At 42.1% G+C, this 16,716-nt stretch overlaps 1 protein-coding gene across 1 annotated transcript in view; it reads right to left on the reverse strand.

Annotated features, from left to right (window-relative positions):
• Positions 1 to 16,143: 16,143 nt before the first annotated feature.
• EFEMP1 (EGF containing fibulin extracellular matrix protein 1) overlaps positions 16,144 to 16,716 on the reverse strand; it is a 72,185-nt gene continuing 71,612 nt past the window's right edge. The window contains exon 11 of the mRNA XM_075862985.1: positions 16,144 to 16,310. Coding sequence (XP_075719100.1) covers positions 16,149 to 16,310 — 162 coding nt within the window. The 3' untranslated portion in view covers positions 16,144 to 16,148. The remainder of the gene's footprint in view (positions 16,311 to 16,716) is intronic.

Here is a 16,716-nt window from a genome sequence, read left to right on the forward strand (position 1 = left end):
ACCGTTTATTACCACATGTGGGGTACTGTTTTAATCGGGAGAAATTGCTTTACAAATGTAGTGGTGCATTTTCTCCTTTTAGTCCTTGTGGAAATTAGAAAAAATTAGCTAAACCTACATTTTCTTTGAAAGAATGTAGATTTTCATTTTCACGGCCTACTTCCAATAATTTCTCCAAAAAACCTGCGGGGTCAAAATGCTCACTATACCCCTAGATAATTTCCTCAAGGGGTATAGTTTCTGAAATGGGGTCACTTTTGGGGGATTTCCAATGTTTTGGCGCCGCAAGAGCCTTTCAGACCCGACATGGTGCCTAAAATATTTTCTAATAAAAAAGAAGGCCCCAAAATCCTCTAGGTGCTCCTTTGCTTCTGAGGCCAGTGCTTCAGTCAATAAGTGCACTAGGGCCACATGTGGGGTATTTCTAAAAACTGCAGAATCTGGGCAATAGATATTGAGTTGCGTTTCTCTGGTAAAACTTTCTGTGTTACAAAAAAAATAGATGAAAAATTAATTTCTGCAAAAAAAAAAAGAAATTTGAAAATTTCACATCTACATTGCCTTAATTCCTGTGAAACATCTAAAGGGTTAAGAAACTTTCTAAATGCTGTTTTGAATACTTTGAGGGGTGAAGTTTTTAAAATGGGGTGACTTATCGAGGGTTTCTAATATATAAGGCCCTAAAATCCACTTCACAACTGAACTGGCCCCTGTAAAAATAGCCTTTTGAAATTTTCTTGAAAATTTGAGAAATTGCTGCTAAAGTTCTAAGCCTTGTGATGTCATAGAAAAATAAAAGGATGTTCAAAAAACAATGCCAATCTAAAGTAGACATGTGGGGGATGTTAATTAGCAACAATTTTGTGTGGTATTACCATCTGTCTTACAAATATAAATTTACATATAAATTTAGAAAAATGCTAATTTTTGCAATTTTTCGCTAAATTTTGGTGTTTTTCACAGTTAAATACTTAATGTATCGAGCAAATTTTGCCAGTAACATAAAGTCCAATGTCTCACGAGAAAACAATCTCAGAATCGCTTGGATAGGTAAAAGCATTACGAAGTTATTACCACATAAAGTGAAACATGTCAGATTTGAAAAAATTGGCTGCGTCCTGAAGGCCAAAACAGGCTGTGTCCTGAAGGGGTTAAAGAGGTTTTCCAGTTTTACCTATATAAAGCTTATTCAATGGGTTAATTAATCGTTCTACAACTTTTTAATATACTTTGTGTTTCAATATTTGCTTTCTGTCAGTGAATGAGAACACTTTTGTTAACATTCAAAGACAACAACACCTACAAATCTAGTCCTGCTCTCAGAAGTGGGTAAACTTTGTATCTAGTCTAGGCAATGTTTCGTGAGCTAAATATATTGGCAGCTTCACAAATCTCTCTGGTAGTTTGCTACACTGTATCAGTCTGGTGTCCAGGCTGTTTAGCTCACAGAACATTGTCTAGACTAGATCCAATTTTATCCACTTCTCAGCAGAGAGCAGGACTTGGCATGTACAGGTACCCCCACCCATCATCAGAATGAAAGGACTGCTGACTGCTCAAGTGAATAGAGCTGAGTTGAAGTACCAGACACAGCCTTATGGATGAGAGAGGTACTGTGTTGGGTAATGCAGGAAAGAGACTGTGGCACTCACACAAGTGCCACAGTTCCTTCTTTCTGCTGATTGGTGGGATCCCAGGGTTTAGGCCCTCACCGACAACACTTTAAAGGCATATCCTATGGACAGGTCATCCATGCCATATTCTGGATACCCCCTTTAAATTTTGTTAATGGATAATAACCCTCACTTGGGGCAATGCTAAGTATGCAGGCATAAAAATAACGGTTAATGCTAATAGAAGGTCGTTGTGCGTTGTGGTCTGAGTGAAGGAATTGTGTCATGAATCCAACAGCTGTTGTAGATTTGTACGATTTTTTTTTAGAGCGGTAAACATTCACCATTAGTGAAAAGTGAACATTCCTAAGTGTTATAAAGAACAGAATTCAATAACATCCTCTTATATCTGAAGCCACAATTGTTAAATTATTCCTTGGTGACACGCAATATCCTTGTAGCTTATCAAACTTTGACAAGGTTCCAAACTGCTATTTTATTTAGTTCTTGTAAATCCCTTTTCGGAGTAAACAGAATACATAAATAGTCTTAGGAGACATTTAGTCTCCCGTGAAAATGACCTCCATGGCAGATTCACACCATTCTTCTGTCATTAAAAATGGAATTTACTACATCAGTAAGTGGTTTCATCTGGTTGGGATCTGTAGCAGGACTCACCCAAAAGATCAGATTATATATATGTTTAAATCATCACAAACATGTCACTTTTATTCAAGTGTTGAATGTTGCTGTTACATAATCACATTAGTAAATGTTTCCAACATATTCTAAAGAACATGCTTAGCCAATCTGTAATTCCACGCTTGCTGTGAGACTGGAGTATTGGCATGATACAATACTAGGGGCTAAGGCAAGTTAAAGAGGCTCTGTCACCAGATTTTGCAACCCCTATCTGCTATTGCAGCAGATAGGCGCTGCAATGTAGATTACAGTAACGTTTTTATTTTTAAAAAACGAGCATTCTTGGCCAAGTTATGACCATTTTTGTAGTTATGCAAATGAGGCTTGCAAAAGTCCAAGTGGGTGTGTTTAAAAGTAAAAGTCCAAGTGGGCGTGTATTATGTGCGTACATCGGGGCGTTTTTAATACTTTTACTAGCTGGCCGTTCTGATGAGAAGTATCATCCACTTCTCTTCAGAACGCCCAGCTTCTGGCAGTGCAGACACAGCGTGTTCTCGAGAGATCACGCTGTGTCGTCACTCACAGGTCCTGCATCGTGTCAGACGAGCGGGGACACATCGGCACCAGAGGCTACAGATGATTCTGCAGCAGCATCGGCGTTTGCAGGTAAGTAGCTACATCGACTTACCTGCTAACGCCGATGCTGCTGCAGAATCAACTGAAGCCTCTGGTGCCGATGTGTCCGACACGATGCAGGACCTGTGAGTGACGTCACAGATCTGCACTGCCAGAAGCTGGGCGTTCTGAAGAGAAGTGGATGATACTTCTCATCAGAACGCCCAGCTAGTAAAAGTATTAAAAACGCCCCGATGTACGCACATAATACACGCCCACTTGGACTTTTACTTTTAAACACACCCACTTGGACTTTTGCAAGCCTCATTTGCATAACTACAAAAATGGTCATAACTTGGCCAAAAATGCTCGTTTTTTAAAAATAAAAACGTTACTGTAATCTACATTGCAGCGCCTATCTGCTGCAATAGCAGATAGGGGCTGCAAAATCTGGTGACAGAGCCTCTTTAAAGAGAACCCGTCACTACCCCAGAACTGTGCAGCCGAGTGCACCTTCTTCAGAGGCGTAGCTAGGTTCTCCAGCACCCGGGGCAAAGATTCAGTTTGCCCCCCCCCCAACCTCTTTCCCGACATCTCCTTCCCCCTCGCCGTGTTTGTTTTCTCTACCAATCGACGTGTCATTTCTTTTTATGTAACGCGAGCATAAAATTATTTGTACATTTCACAAGCAATATGGTTCTATACACAACACCAGAACCAAGCTCGGTACATATATACAGCCCCAGAACAAATACAGCTCAATTTAGTGCAACCCCTGCCGTATAGGTGTGTACGGCGTAAAACTACAGCTCCCAGCATGGCCCGAACAATGGTAAGGATATGCTGGGAGATGCCGTTTCACAAAAAATAAATCCTATCATAATCCTACCACCCATCATCTCGCTGCAGATCATACAGTGACTACAGTGCTGATCAGAGGCAGAATAAACATTTACATTAAGTGACTCACTGGTGACGTCTCAGATTCTAGTTCTTTTTCTCCATTTGGTCCAGACCTCTATGATGACTTCTCCCGGTCACAGCCCATTTCTGCAGTTTGCCGCTCACATGTCTTCAGCTTCTCACTTTTCCAACATTTCTGCACCTATAAATATAAAGTTATCATTATACCACACACTAGGCCCCTAAATATAATAGCGCCATACACTGCACCTCTAATTATAATAGCACCATACACGGTGTCCCACACACACACACTGTGCCCCCTGTAGATAGTGCCTGCCATAGAGCCCCCTGTAGATAGTGCCTGCCATAGAGCCCCTGTAGATAGTGCCCCCATATAGACCACCCCTGTATATAGTGTCCCACAAATAACTCCCCCTATAGTGCTCTACAGATAGCCCACCCCTGTATATAGCCCCCTGTAGATATAGCCCACCCCTGTATATAGAGCTCTACAGATAGCCCAACCATGTATGTAGCCCCCCTGTAGATATAGCCCACCCCTGTATATAGTGCTCCACATATAGTCCACCCCTGTGTATAGTGTTTCACAGATAGCCCACCCCTGTATATAGCCCCCCCTTGTACATATAGTCCACCCCTGTATATAGTGCTCCACTAGATAGTCCACCCCTGTATATAGTGCTCCACAGATAGCCCACCCTTGTATATAGTATATACAGGGGTGGGCTATCTGTGGAGCATTATATACAGGGGTGGACTATATGTACAAGGGGGCTATATACAGGGGTGGGCTTTCTGTGGAGCACTATAGGCGGGAGCTATTTGTGGGATACTATATAAAGGGGTGGGCTATATCTACAGGGGGACTATATACAGGGGTGGGCTATATCTACAGGGGGACTATATCTACAGGGGGACCATATCTACAGGGGGACCATATCTACAGGGGGACCATATATACAGGGGGACCATATCTACAAGGCTGGGCTATACACAGGGCTGGGATATACACAGGGGGGCTATATCTACAGGGGTGGGCTATATACAGGGGGGCTATATACAGGGGTGGGCTATATACAGGGGGAATATATCTACAGGGGGCTATATCTACAGGGCTGGGCTATATACAGGGCGACTATATCTACAGGGGGGCTATATACTGGGGTGGGCTATCTATGGGGCACCATATACAGGTGTGGGCTATATCTACAGGGGATTATAAACTATATAGCGCACCCCTGTATATGGTGCTCTATAGGCAGCCCACTCCAGTATATAGCCCCCCTGTAGATATAGTCCCCCTGTATATAGCCCAGCCCTGTAGATATAGTCCCCCTGTATATAGCCCCCCTGTAGATATAGTCCCCCTGTAGATATAGTCCCCCTGTATATAGCCCAGCAGATATAGTCCCCTGTATATAGCCCACCCCTGTAGATATAGTCCCCCTGTATATAGCCCCCTGTAGATATAGTCCCCCTGTATATAGCCCCCCTGTAGATATAGTCCCCCTGTATATAGCTCCCCTGTAGATATAGTCCCCCTGTATATAGCCCAGCAGATATAGTCCCCCTGTATATAGCCCAGCCCTGTAGATATAGTCCCCCTGTAGATAAACACCCCCCGTAGATAAAGTCCCCCGTGTAGACAAAGTCCCCCCCGCAGATACAGCCACGCACTTCTATTACAATTTAAAAAAAAAAAAATTTCAAACTCACCTTATTCCCACTCCCACGCCGTCCGGCAGCCATGGAGACCTGCTCTCTTCTGCGCAGGTCTCCTGGGGGTTGAACGCGGCGTCTATGAAAGGCGCTGATTGGCTGGGCAGGATGACTTTCCCTGCCAGTCATTCAGCGCCTTTCATCGATGGAAGCGTCACTGGTACAAAAGGTACCAGTCGCTTCATTCGTGGAGAGGCGCTGAATGGCCGGGCACGGAACGTGCCCGGTCATTCATTGCTTCTAATTGTACCTGTGTCCTTGCGACACAGGTACAATTATAGTGCAGGAGGAGGGGGCTCTGGCGCCCCACTCTGAACTACGCTCGGGGCACGTGCCCCGCTTGCCCCCCCCTAGCCTTCTTATAGGCGCTGCTGCACACACCTTGGTGCACTTTGAATTACCTGTGTAGTCTAGGCCGGTCTGGAGATACCGGTGCTGTTATGATTGGTGCCCAATATGTAAATTAGCTCCTGTACTGTCAGAAGGGCGTTTCTGTATATGGACAGTCAGCTGCGGACATTGTCAGAGCGGTTTCTGCTGTGTGATCTCTCTGCTGTGTGAAACTCATCTTCAAGTAGTCAACGTAGTCAACACCAGAGTCAGATGTAGTGTCACCAGTCTTGCTCCTGGCTCTATGGAGCCCACGCAGCGAAAAGCTGTGGTAGCAAGAATGAGACCATGTGGGGTAATGGTGCCCTTGTGCGTGTATTTCTGGTGTGATATTTTTCTCAGTTCACCAGACGGTCTGTTCTTGCTCATCCGCAGTATGTACGAACAACAAATTCTTTCTCCACAGTCCCAAAAAACAGTCCAGTTGTGGCTTTCAGGTCAATGGAGTCACTTTATTGTTGAACACCATCCAGATTTATGCTAGTCTGATGCAGAGTGATGAGACAGTTTCAGCAAAGGTAGCAGACGACACCCCATGTAAAGTTTTATTTTATGACATATGTAGACATTTACCAAAAAACAATAATAAATTAAATAAAAAAAACACAATTTCCTTCTTCGGAAAAAGTAATAATACCTTGTATTGCCGCCTTTGGCAGAAACAACCTCCAGCAGATGCTTCTGATAACTGTCTATCAGTTTCTAACATCTACTGGTTTTTTCTCACTACTCTATGGAGAACTTTTTCAGCTGTGCAATGTCTGAGGTTTTTTTTGCATGCACAGAACCATCTCTTTTGACTGAACTTGAATCTTCTCACTAACTAGAATATACCACTAACGTTTGATCATCAGGGGTCTGACTGCTCCCAACCTATGGTTAGAATGTAGGCGCTTTGTGCTAAGAAAATAGTGTGTCGCTTCTTCTACTTTTAGCTCCGCTTAGCTTTTTCCATGTGGGTGCTTGGATGGCCATTTATTAAAAAAGCCATCCATGGTAAAAGCTGAGCAGAGCTGACAGCATGCAGCAAGCTCCTACACCCCCTCTAGTGGTGGCTACCAACATGTTATCTTTCAAAAGGGTTATCCGGTTTTCAAGATTTGTGTGCAGACCAGACGGTGTAATTGCAGTAAGATAAGTCACTTACTCATCTACTTTCTTCAGATGAAAAGCCTCTGTGGGTCAGTCTCACATTCATTGTATACTATTGTGACTATGCTTCTGGTGTTTATCTCCTGCTTGTGTAACCTTTTGTTTTCTGAACACATGGTTATCTCCCCTCTCCCCTTTACATGTAGTACAGGGCATCACACATGACATGATTCTTATCTTCACTGCTCCCTACTGTCCCCCCTGTCCCTGGATGGATCATGTTTCACATGCTGGGCAGCAGATGGTGGAGAGTATAGCAGTAGAACAACAGAGCTCTGTCTCAGCAGCCAGAGAGGGAGTAATTGCACCACTACCTTATACCTTGTAATAGAGGGACATGCAGGCAGCAGTAAATAGAGGTAATGTCTGTGAGAGGAGAGACGAATCAGAGCAACTGTGAACTTTACATGGAGATCCCATCCACAGAAAGCCCTGCCAGCATCAAAACAGATATTCTACAGAGCTGGGCAAGATAATGAAAAGGAAAAATAATTATTACTGAACCATGGTACTTTTCTGTATTTTTCATCATCTCAGATAACCCCTTTAAATCTATGTCTATGCAGGGGGATTTGGAGTTGTTATGAGAAAATATGGCGCTCCGACATCTATAAAGATATATTAAGAAATTAATTAACACAAATTTTTTAACCTATTTATATTGGAAACAAACAAAATTGTATTTAAGAGGGGGCATTTACTTTAAGACTCTCGATAAACCAATAGGAAAAAAGCATCAAAATCCATATGTCTTATTTACGTTTTGCCTGTGTGTTTTTTTTTTTAGCAGCTAATGGCACTGGACACTGACACTTTCAAATTTCAAACTGTAGTCCCAGTCACTGGCGGACAGATCCTGGCACAGGTGCTCGACAGTCATGTGGATAGGAGTTACAGAAAGTTCAGAAGTTCCTTAAAGTTAATAAATACACGTTTTTAGTTTATCTCATAATTCTGTGCGGATTCATTTCTTAATATATCTTTATAGCAGTCTATATCTTTATTTGATACTGAGCTCCAAATGCTCTTCAAAGACATACATTTAAAACATAACTTTCTGGTTGCTTGCAGCTGCACTATAAGAAGCTTAGAAGCTTACTGCGTATGACAGCCAGCATGTAATATTTTAAATCTTTTAAATCCCACGGAGCTCCGACTGCTATAATGATATATTAATAAATTAATCAACATAGCATTTTGTACCTAAAAACAACATGACGATAAAAGGTGGAGATACCTTTTAAGTAAGGTAAAGAAGTTTTATTTACAAAAAATAAATAAAACTGCTTATTGTGTATGTGTGACCAATAGGCTGCTAGCATGCAAGGTGAAGTACACTTGTGACTGCACCTTATAGATGCCAAATCTGTGTGCAATTACAATGCTATGCAGCCACCTCCTGCCTGAATGGTAGATCGGAATGGCTTGTCTGCCATTCTGTTGGGAACTGGTATCAGTAAGCATGACCTTTTTTCAGTGATATGATGTTACATTATAGACATGTTACTACAACACATGGATTAGTGCTATACAGGGCCGGGCTTTGGGATGTGCAACCTGTGCCATCGCACAGGGCACATCTCTCCAGAAAGTGGAAGATGGCGCTGTGCTGGCTCACTGCCCCTGCTTTTGTTTGCGAAGCGTAACTACCACTGTAGCAGCCATAGCAGCTGCTAGCAGCGCCCTCAAGTTCGGTGGCGCAACTAGCAGCTGCTATGGCTACTACAGTGGTAGTTACGCCACTGAGCAGAGAAGGAGCGCCTGGGCGGAAAGGCAGATGCAGACTTGCCGGGCGCTCCTTCTCTGCTCAGTGCCGTAACTACCAATGTAGCAGTCATAGCAGTTGCTAGCAGCGCCACCATGCATGAGGGCGCCCGTGCAGCCCGTCGGGACAGGCCCCCCATGTACGGTGGCGCCGCTAGAAGCCGCTATGTCTGCTACAGTGGTAGCGACGATACATTCAATAGTATCTGCATCCTTAGGACGCAGATACCATTCAATCCTATGACAGAGCAGGGAGGTATCCCCCTGCTCTGCCATTTACTAGTTTACAGGCCGTTCAGCCTGCAGCCTATCAGACGCATGGACAGGATCCCTGTGCAGGCTGGCGTGATTATATCACTGGATCATACCGGCCTACGGAAGGATCCCGTCGGCGTTGTGGAGCAGTTTCGTTCGTTGCAGGAACGGGACCTAGGTGAGTACAATTTTTTGTTTTATTTGTTTGGGGGCACTGTTTACAAGAGGAATGTGGGGGGGCTACTGTTTACAAGGGGAAGGTGGGGGGCTGTATGGCACTATCTACAAAGGGGAGGTTTGGGGCTGTATGGCAGAATCTACAGGGGGCTGTATGGCAGAATCTACAGGGGGGCTTTATGGCACAATCTACCGGGGGGCTGTATGGCACAATCTACAGGGGGCTCTATCTACAAGGGGGGCTGTGTGTGGCACCCAGGGGAAGTGAGGGGGGACATTATACTGTGGGGGCCACTAAGGGAGCATTATACTGTGTGGGGGCCACTAGGGGTACTAGGGGTACATTATACTGTGTAGGGGCACTACAGGGGACAAAATACTGTGTGTGGCACTTAAGGGACATTATAATGTGTGTGGCACTTAGGGGACATTATACTGTGTGGAATTCACTAAAGTGGGCATTATATTGTGTGGAGTCACTATAAAAGGTATTATACTGTGTGTGGGCACTAAAAAGGGCATTATACTGTGGAGGGGCATTAGACTTTTGTATGGGGCATTTTTTTTACGATGGGGTGGGGCGCCAAAAGAAAATTTTACACGGGGCGCCATCTATCCTAAAGTTGGCCCTGGTGCTATATTTGTATACACATTTAAAACTTTGAAAAGATTAGCATATGACCTTTAAAGATCTACAGTTTGTAAATAGATATAATCTACATACAAAGTTTAGTAAGTAGAGTGGAGCTCTGTTTTTCTAATACAGAGCTCGAAATCCCCTGCTTTTGTTCACACATCTATAGTTATATGCTAAAATTCTGGCAGCTGCTATTAAAAGGAGCTCTCATTAAAATAAATAACCTATTTTCAGTTAGCTGCCCCTAGTGGTGATTGTAGGGAACCATAATTTTATTATTTAATTCTGAGCACCGACCATTGTATTAGGAAATGAATCCGCTCAGAATTTGGACTTATTTTGATAACGCTTTAAGACCCAATATTTCATTTTTATTGGGTAGATTATAAGGTCTATAGCTATATATCAGACTATGCGATAGAACTAGAACAAACAGTTGTTCCCATGATCGCTAACTCTCTTTGTTCATATTATTGTGGGAAAAATATAAGATATTTATAGAACTTGATTCCCCTCAGATCTCTCTAAATGCTGAGTCAACTTCATCCAATACTGGATAGAAAACCGAAGAATAAAAATGAAAGTTTGGTTTAAAATGAAAATAACCAGAGGACACATAGACATATTGATGGCATTCATCCAAGATAGTAGATTTGAAAAGCCTGTGCATCTGAGAGCAATCTTTCTTTCCCCATTTGGTCATTTTGGCTCATTCAAACACATTACTTGTATAATTCCCACTATTCATAACACAAATAAGTCCAGTATTATCCTTGTGGATTTTTCTGAAAACAAGCTCCGAGAACATAACTATCCTATAATCTAGCCTGCTATATTAAAAATTTCTGCTAAAAAATTCTGTACAGCATATAATAAAGCCCAACATATTCAAAAATGTTAGTGCCATATCATTTTAAGCTAAATTGTATTGAACATTCCATCCTGGGAGGTCTTGGCATGAAACATAGGGTTGCTGGGTGGTTTCTATTTATGTATCGGCTGTATTGTGTTTGATGCATGTTGACATTGTTTGTCTTGTAAGTGTAACCCCATGTACGTGGCTATTGACAAGGACTTTCCTACAAGTAACATCTGTTTTTTGTACAATCTTAAGACAGGCAGCAAATGCAAAATGGTATTATTCTACATTGGGTACAAAAAATGAAAGGGGATAGGTCATCAGTATATCATTATTGCGGTCCCGACACCCGAACCACGCAGCGATCAGCTGCTCTGGTGGCCTGCGGGCACCGGATGTTATGGCACATTATGCCGTGTACGGAGCCAGAAGTAGTTGTCTCCGTACATTGCATAGCAGCCGTGCTGCAGTATTGCAGTTTGGCCGATATTCCATAACTGGAGGTATCTGATTCCGGAATGGACGTCCGGTGCCCTGAGGCAGCCGGAGCGGCTTAACGGTGTGGGGTCCGGGTGTCGGACCCCCACAAATCATGTACTGATGACCTATCTGGTGGATAGATCATCAGTTGTCCGGTGTGGACAACCCTTTTAGGGCAAAGCCACACGTGGCGGAATTGCTCTTGAATTCCGCTGCGGACACTCCGCAGCGTTAATCCGCAGCGGAGCCGTTTCTCCATTGCCTTCCACTTTTTTGTAGTAGGCTTCGTTTAGACGAGGCTGAAAATTCCGCTGCGGAGCATAGGCTGCGGTGCGGAATTTGGTGTCCACAGCATACAATGGATGTTGCGGACCAGTGGCGGACTGGTTGCGGACTCATTGCGGAAGTTCTCCATTGACTTCAATGGAGATTCTAAATTCCGCAATGAAGTCCGCAGCTGTCATGCACATGTTATGTGTGCTGCGCATGCGTCTTGCTTTTTGACATGACATTTCTTCATTCTGGCTGGACCTATGTATTTCTAGGTCTACAGCCAGACTGAGGAAGTCAATGGGGCTCCCGTAATTACGGGAGCGTTGCTAGGAGACGTCAGTAAATAGTCACTGTCCAGGGTGCTGAAAGAGTTAAGCGATCGGCAGTAACTGTTTCTGCACCCTGGACAGTGACTACCGATCCCAATATACAGCAACCTGTAAAAAAAATAGAAGTTCATACTTACTGAGAACTCCCTGCTTCTGTCTCCAGTCCGGCTTCCCAGGATGACGTTTCAGTCTCAGTGACGGCTGCAGCCAATCACAGGCTGCAGCGGTCACATGGACTGCCGCGTCATCCAGGGAGGTCGGGCTGGATGCCGAAAGAGGGACGCGTCACCAAGACAACGGCCGGTAAGTATGAAATTCGTTTACTTTCACTAGGGAAAGTGCTGTCCCTTCTCTCTATCCTGCACTGATAGAGAGAAGGGAAGCACTTTTACCGCAGTACGCAGCAGCTAATCCGCATCAATTTACCGCACATTTTGGGCAGATCCGCCACAGAATCTGCAACGCAGATTCTGTGCGGCATTGATGCGGACAGCTGCGGAGGAAAACCGCTACGTGTGGGCATGCCCTTAAAGTTGTAAGGCCTCATGCCTTGGAGGCACACAGCGTATGTACTCTGTGTGTTGACAAACAATGCTGTGCACTGCGGTTTGTCAGATATATTTTCCCCTGGAAGCAATGCCACTGATACAGAACACAACAATTTTAAATCTGTAGGAATCAAACTGAAAAAACTCTGCTCTTTTCTCTATTTGAACAGTGTTTGGGCTCCATGTACAGCTTATTCACTGGAAAATGTTCCCACCATATACTATATGTCTAATGTGCCCATAGAGTTTTATTGGCAATATGCATGACAAAATTTTGCTTTTGGCTGTTATACGTCGGTATACCTTTTCTTCACTATATTACACAGGTTAGACCCTGCAAAGAAAAGTATTCCGTGCAGAATATATATATTTTTTTTTTACAATATGATTCAATGGCAGAGGTTTCCAACTGTATAGGCATACATATGATATACGCTATATGTTTGGCTGCATGTATCGTAATTATACATATAGTAAGTATGCTAATGTGTGCGAACCAATAAAGTGGGGCATTTCACCAAAACTCAAATCTGTATATATCTACAAAACCATGAGACTAGGCACCATCATAAATGAAAAATACCGAAAAGGTTTTATTATTGTACATATAAGACAAATAAAAGTCACACAATGGAAAAGGTGACATCACCGGAAATTAAACACATGGGATGTACCAGTGCCCATGTAAATGGGGGTATACATACGAATTAAAGTGCACAGTGCAAATGTAATTTACAATAATAGAAGGTAACCTCAGTACTGTGTAATTCTTATGTATACTCTCATTGTCCTGGACGCCAGTACATCCCATGTGTTTCATTCCGGCGATGTCGCCTTTTCCATTGTGTGACACTGTGCCTAGTCTCATAGTTTTGTAGGTGTATATATATATATTTCTATATACACATATGTGTATAGGCATACAGTTGCGTACATCTGGGGCATACCTTCGGTAACATTGTAATAGCCCAATTGTGATGTGAACAGGGACTGAATATGTAGCATGTAACCGTAAGATCACTTGCGAATTATCTTCGTACCATTGTGCTGTGAAGCAAAGAGCAATGATGGGATTCACCAATTGACACACCAGCATATGCTTTATCCTTACATGCAATGCATTCTATTACATTATTTTAACAGTTCATACAATATCTTTTCAAGTTAATCAATAAAATAATGACCATTTTAGTTTAATATTTATTTTAATAAAAACTTTGTACATTAAAGAAAAGAACTAAAAGCGGTAAGAATGCCCTGATAATACATGAATACAAAATAATGAAATCAATATGGAATCATAAAAATCACAAAAGATATAGACAAGTATTTCTGTTCACGTGTTTCGGACAAACACATAACACATGTTTTATCATTTGAGATTAAAAAAGCGACGTTTTGCAGTATCTGTTATTTCACAACGCAGTGCAGTCTTATTTCCTTTAAATCCCTTTATTCCACCACATTTATAGGTTGTATGTCTATGGTGTGTTTGCAGTTAAACTTGTGTATATAATTATTGTTAATACTACCCAATATGTTAATATAACTTCCATTAGTATTTTTAAAAATATATTTTAATTGGATATTTGTTGTTTGAGATGGTAAAATATTTGTGAGAAAGCGGATGATCAGATCATCATATACCATGCCTTATAGACAGCTACATTGCTGTGAACATCTGTCTGATTCACAAAATGGTCTGCTATACTATGAATGCACCAAATATAATTAAAAATGTTACTAAATTTGGCAACTAGTTCCGTTATAAATAGAAGCAGATTTTTAAAAAATTGTCAATTTTTTTTAACCAATTTGTAATGGCAATATTAACAGATTTTTTTTTTATAATGTCCATGTATTGACAGTTCTTCCTTCACAGTCTGCAGGTGTCGCTGACAGTCCCCATGTCAGTTCCTATAGGCTAAAACATGCCAACTGAAAGGGGCGCCAATGTTGTGGTACCCATGGACTTTGTCACTTCCCCTCTCTAAAACCTGTGATCGTGTCCTGATAGAAGAGCCACCAGACTAGAAGAATTTAGAATTTGGTGTTTTGTCTAATTAAAACATTAAAAGGGATTTTTCAGGAATTTATTTAAAATAAATCATCAATATGTGATTGGGGAGTCTTATCCTGGACCCCCCGATCAGCAGGACTAAGGAGCCAGATTGCTGTGCCTAGTACTGCAAATCACCCTCAGCTCAGCTCCATTTACTTGGATGGGACTGAGCAGCAGTAGTATAGAACTAGGCACAGCCACATGTATGGACACGATGTGGCCCCTTTGCTCTGTTGTTATTTTGGGGGTTAGATTCTTATTGATCATGATGGACATGTGTGTAAATTTCAGGCAAAACCCCTTTTAAAGAGGTATTCCCAAAATCATAAATTATCACCTATCCACAGGATAGGTGATCATTTTCTGATTGCTAGGGCCCCCACCACTGGGAACCCCACTGATCGTGAGAACGGGGGTCCCAAACTCCTGGATCCTCCTCACTGCACTCCCCGCAGTGAGGTGGAGCTTGAATGGAGTGGCGGTCGAGCATGCGGTCCAGCTCCATTTACTGTCTATGAAAATGACGGAAATAGCCGGGCACTGTACTCGGCTGTTTCCGTCATTCCCATACATTGTGGCTGGAGCGGCAGCGCACATGCTCGACTGTGGCTCCCTTCATTGACCTCACTGCGATGGAGCAGTGAGTAGAAAGAACGGGGGGTTTAGGACACCTGCTCCCCGGCCCCCAGTGATCAGAAAATAATCAGCCATCTTGTGAATAGATGATAATTTATGATTTTGGCAATACCCCTTTAAATTAGTATTTCAGGATATTTATTTCATAGCTTCTTCATACTGTATTTTTACAAGAATAATAAATTGCAGCCCTGTATAAATATCTTAACTGAAATACTCAATGTCAATGAAATTTCAATGACAGTAGACAATAAAGATCATTTAAGGCCTGCTTTTCCATGATGTAACACATTGTTGAATTGAATTGAATGTAATTCTATAGCCTATGTGTAAATAACGAAAGCAATGTAAACTAATTCAAAACTTTTCTATAGTATGATAAACAAAGCAACTGAAGGTGATATAGTTGAAGGTTATGCAGGCAGGAACAAAATTTCAAGAATACAAATAAATTGAACATATCTACTAGAAATATATTTACATGGTATGAACAAAATATAATTGTCGTAATGTTTGAAATTCTTGCATATGTGGATAATAGAAGGAATTCTTTAATGTGTTATCACTCACAGTGTAGACAGTCATTCTATTGGAGTGAGCTAAACTCTAAGAAATCAGTTTATTAAAGGGACCTCTCGTTTTTAGTAAATATTTGCATTCCATATGATCTAGCAATTCTAGAGTATTTTTTTAGAACGCTGTGTTGTGCCGATCCTCTGTTATTCCTCCTGGAAATGTATGAACAAATTGACAACTGGGTGTGCTTCCATACTTTGTATGGGAGCACGGGCCGAAAATGTGGGCAGCTGTCCAAGGCCGTTGGCGGCCGGCGATGTCCGCAATCACGGCCAGTGATTACGGGCACGGCCTTGTGCATGAGGCCTAACTATATACTATGAATTCAGGTTGACAGAAATGAAAATTGCATTTGAAATAAAATTACAAACAGATGTGAGTGGTCTATGTATACAATGTGATTGAAAGAAAAACCATCTATAAATAAAAGGTGATTTATGTAGAGTGGAATACGTTACTGCCTTCAGTAGGGAATGTTGTGATTTGTGAAGTTACTAGAATACGTATGGGCCAACGATTATAGTAAGTCGTAAAATGGAACTTGAGCGGTAGTTCATTAGGCTGTTGACAGTCACCATTTCCAGGTCAACAATGTATTCTCTTGGTCCAGTTAATGGTTTGATCAGGACAAGCATTGCACTTACTCCACTTGTATGCTAGAATGTAAATGACAATTATTGATACAGTCAGGAAGATATTTTCTTTTCTGTTGAAATATTTTTTTATTACCATTTCCAAAAAATAATGTGTTTGTTTTAAATATAGTTTAGAGGAGTTGGCTCATCAAACGAACCCTTTTTATTAACCAGAGCAGCGAGCTACTGCAAACAATGGCTCTCGCTCTGGCGCACCTGGACCGTCCATGTACCGAATGGAGAACCATTCATTTGGCCAGCTGGAACTTCCCCTATTGATTACAACTGATTCCTAGGGGTTTTCTAAAGTTGGACCTACAGTAGTCATCGGATCATGGGGCCAGCTTCAATATGAAAAGGTGTCGACGTGATGAGACAACCCCTTTAAGACACATTTATACTAAGTAAACAATAAACGGCTGTTTAA

The sequence above is a fragment of the Rhinoderma darwinii genome, chromosome 4, assembly GCF_050947455.1.
Source record: "Rhinoderma darwinii isolate aRhiDar2 chromosome 4, aRhiDar2.hap1, whole genome shotgun sequence".
NCBI classification, from domain to species: Eukaryota; Metazoa; Chordata; class Amphibia; order Anura; family Rhinodermatidae; genus Rhinoderma; species Rhinoderma darwinii.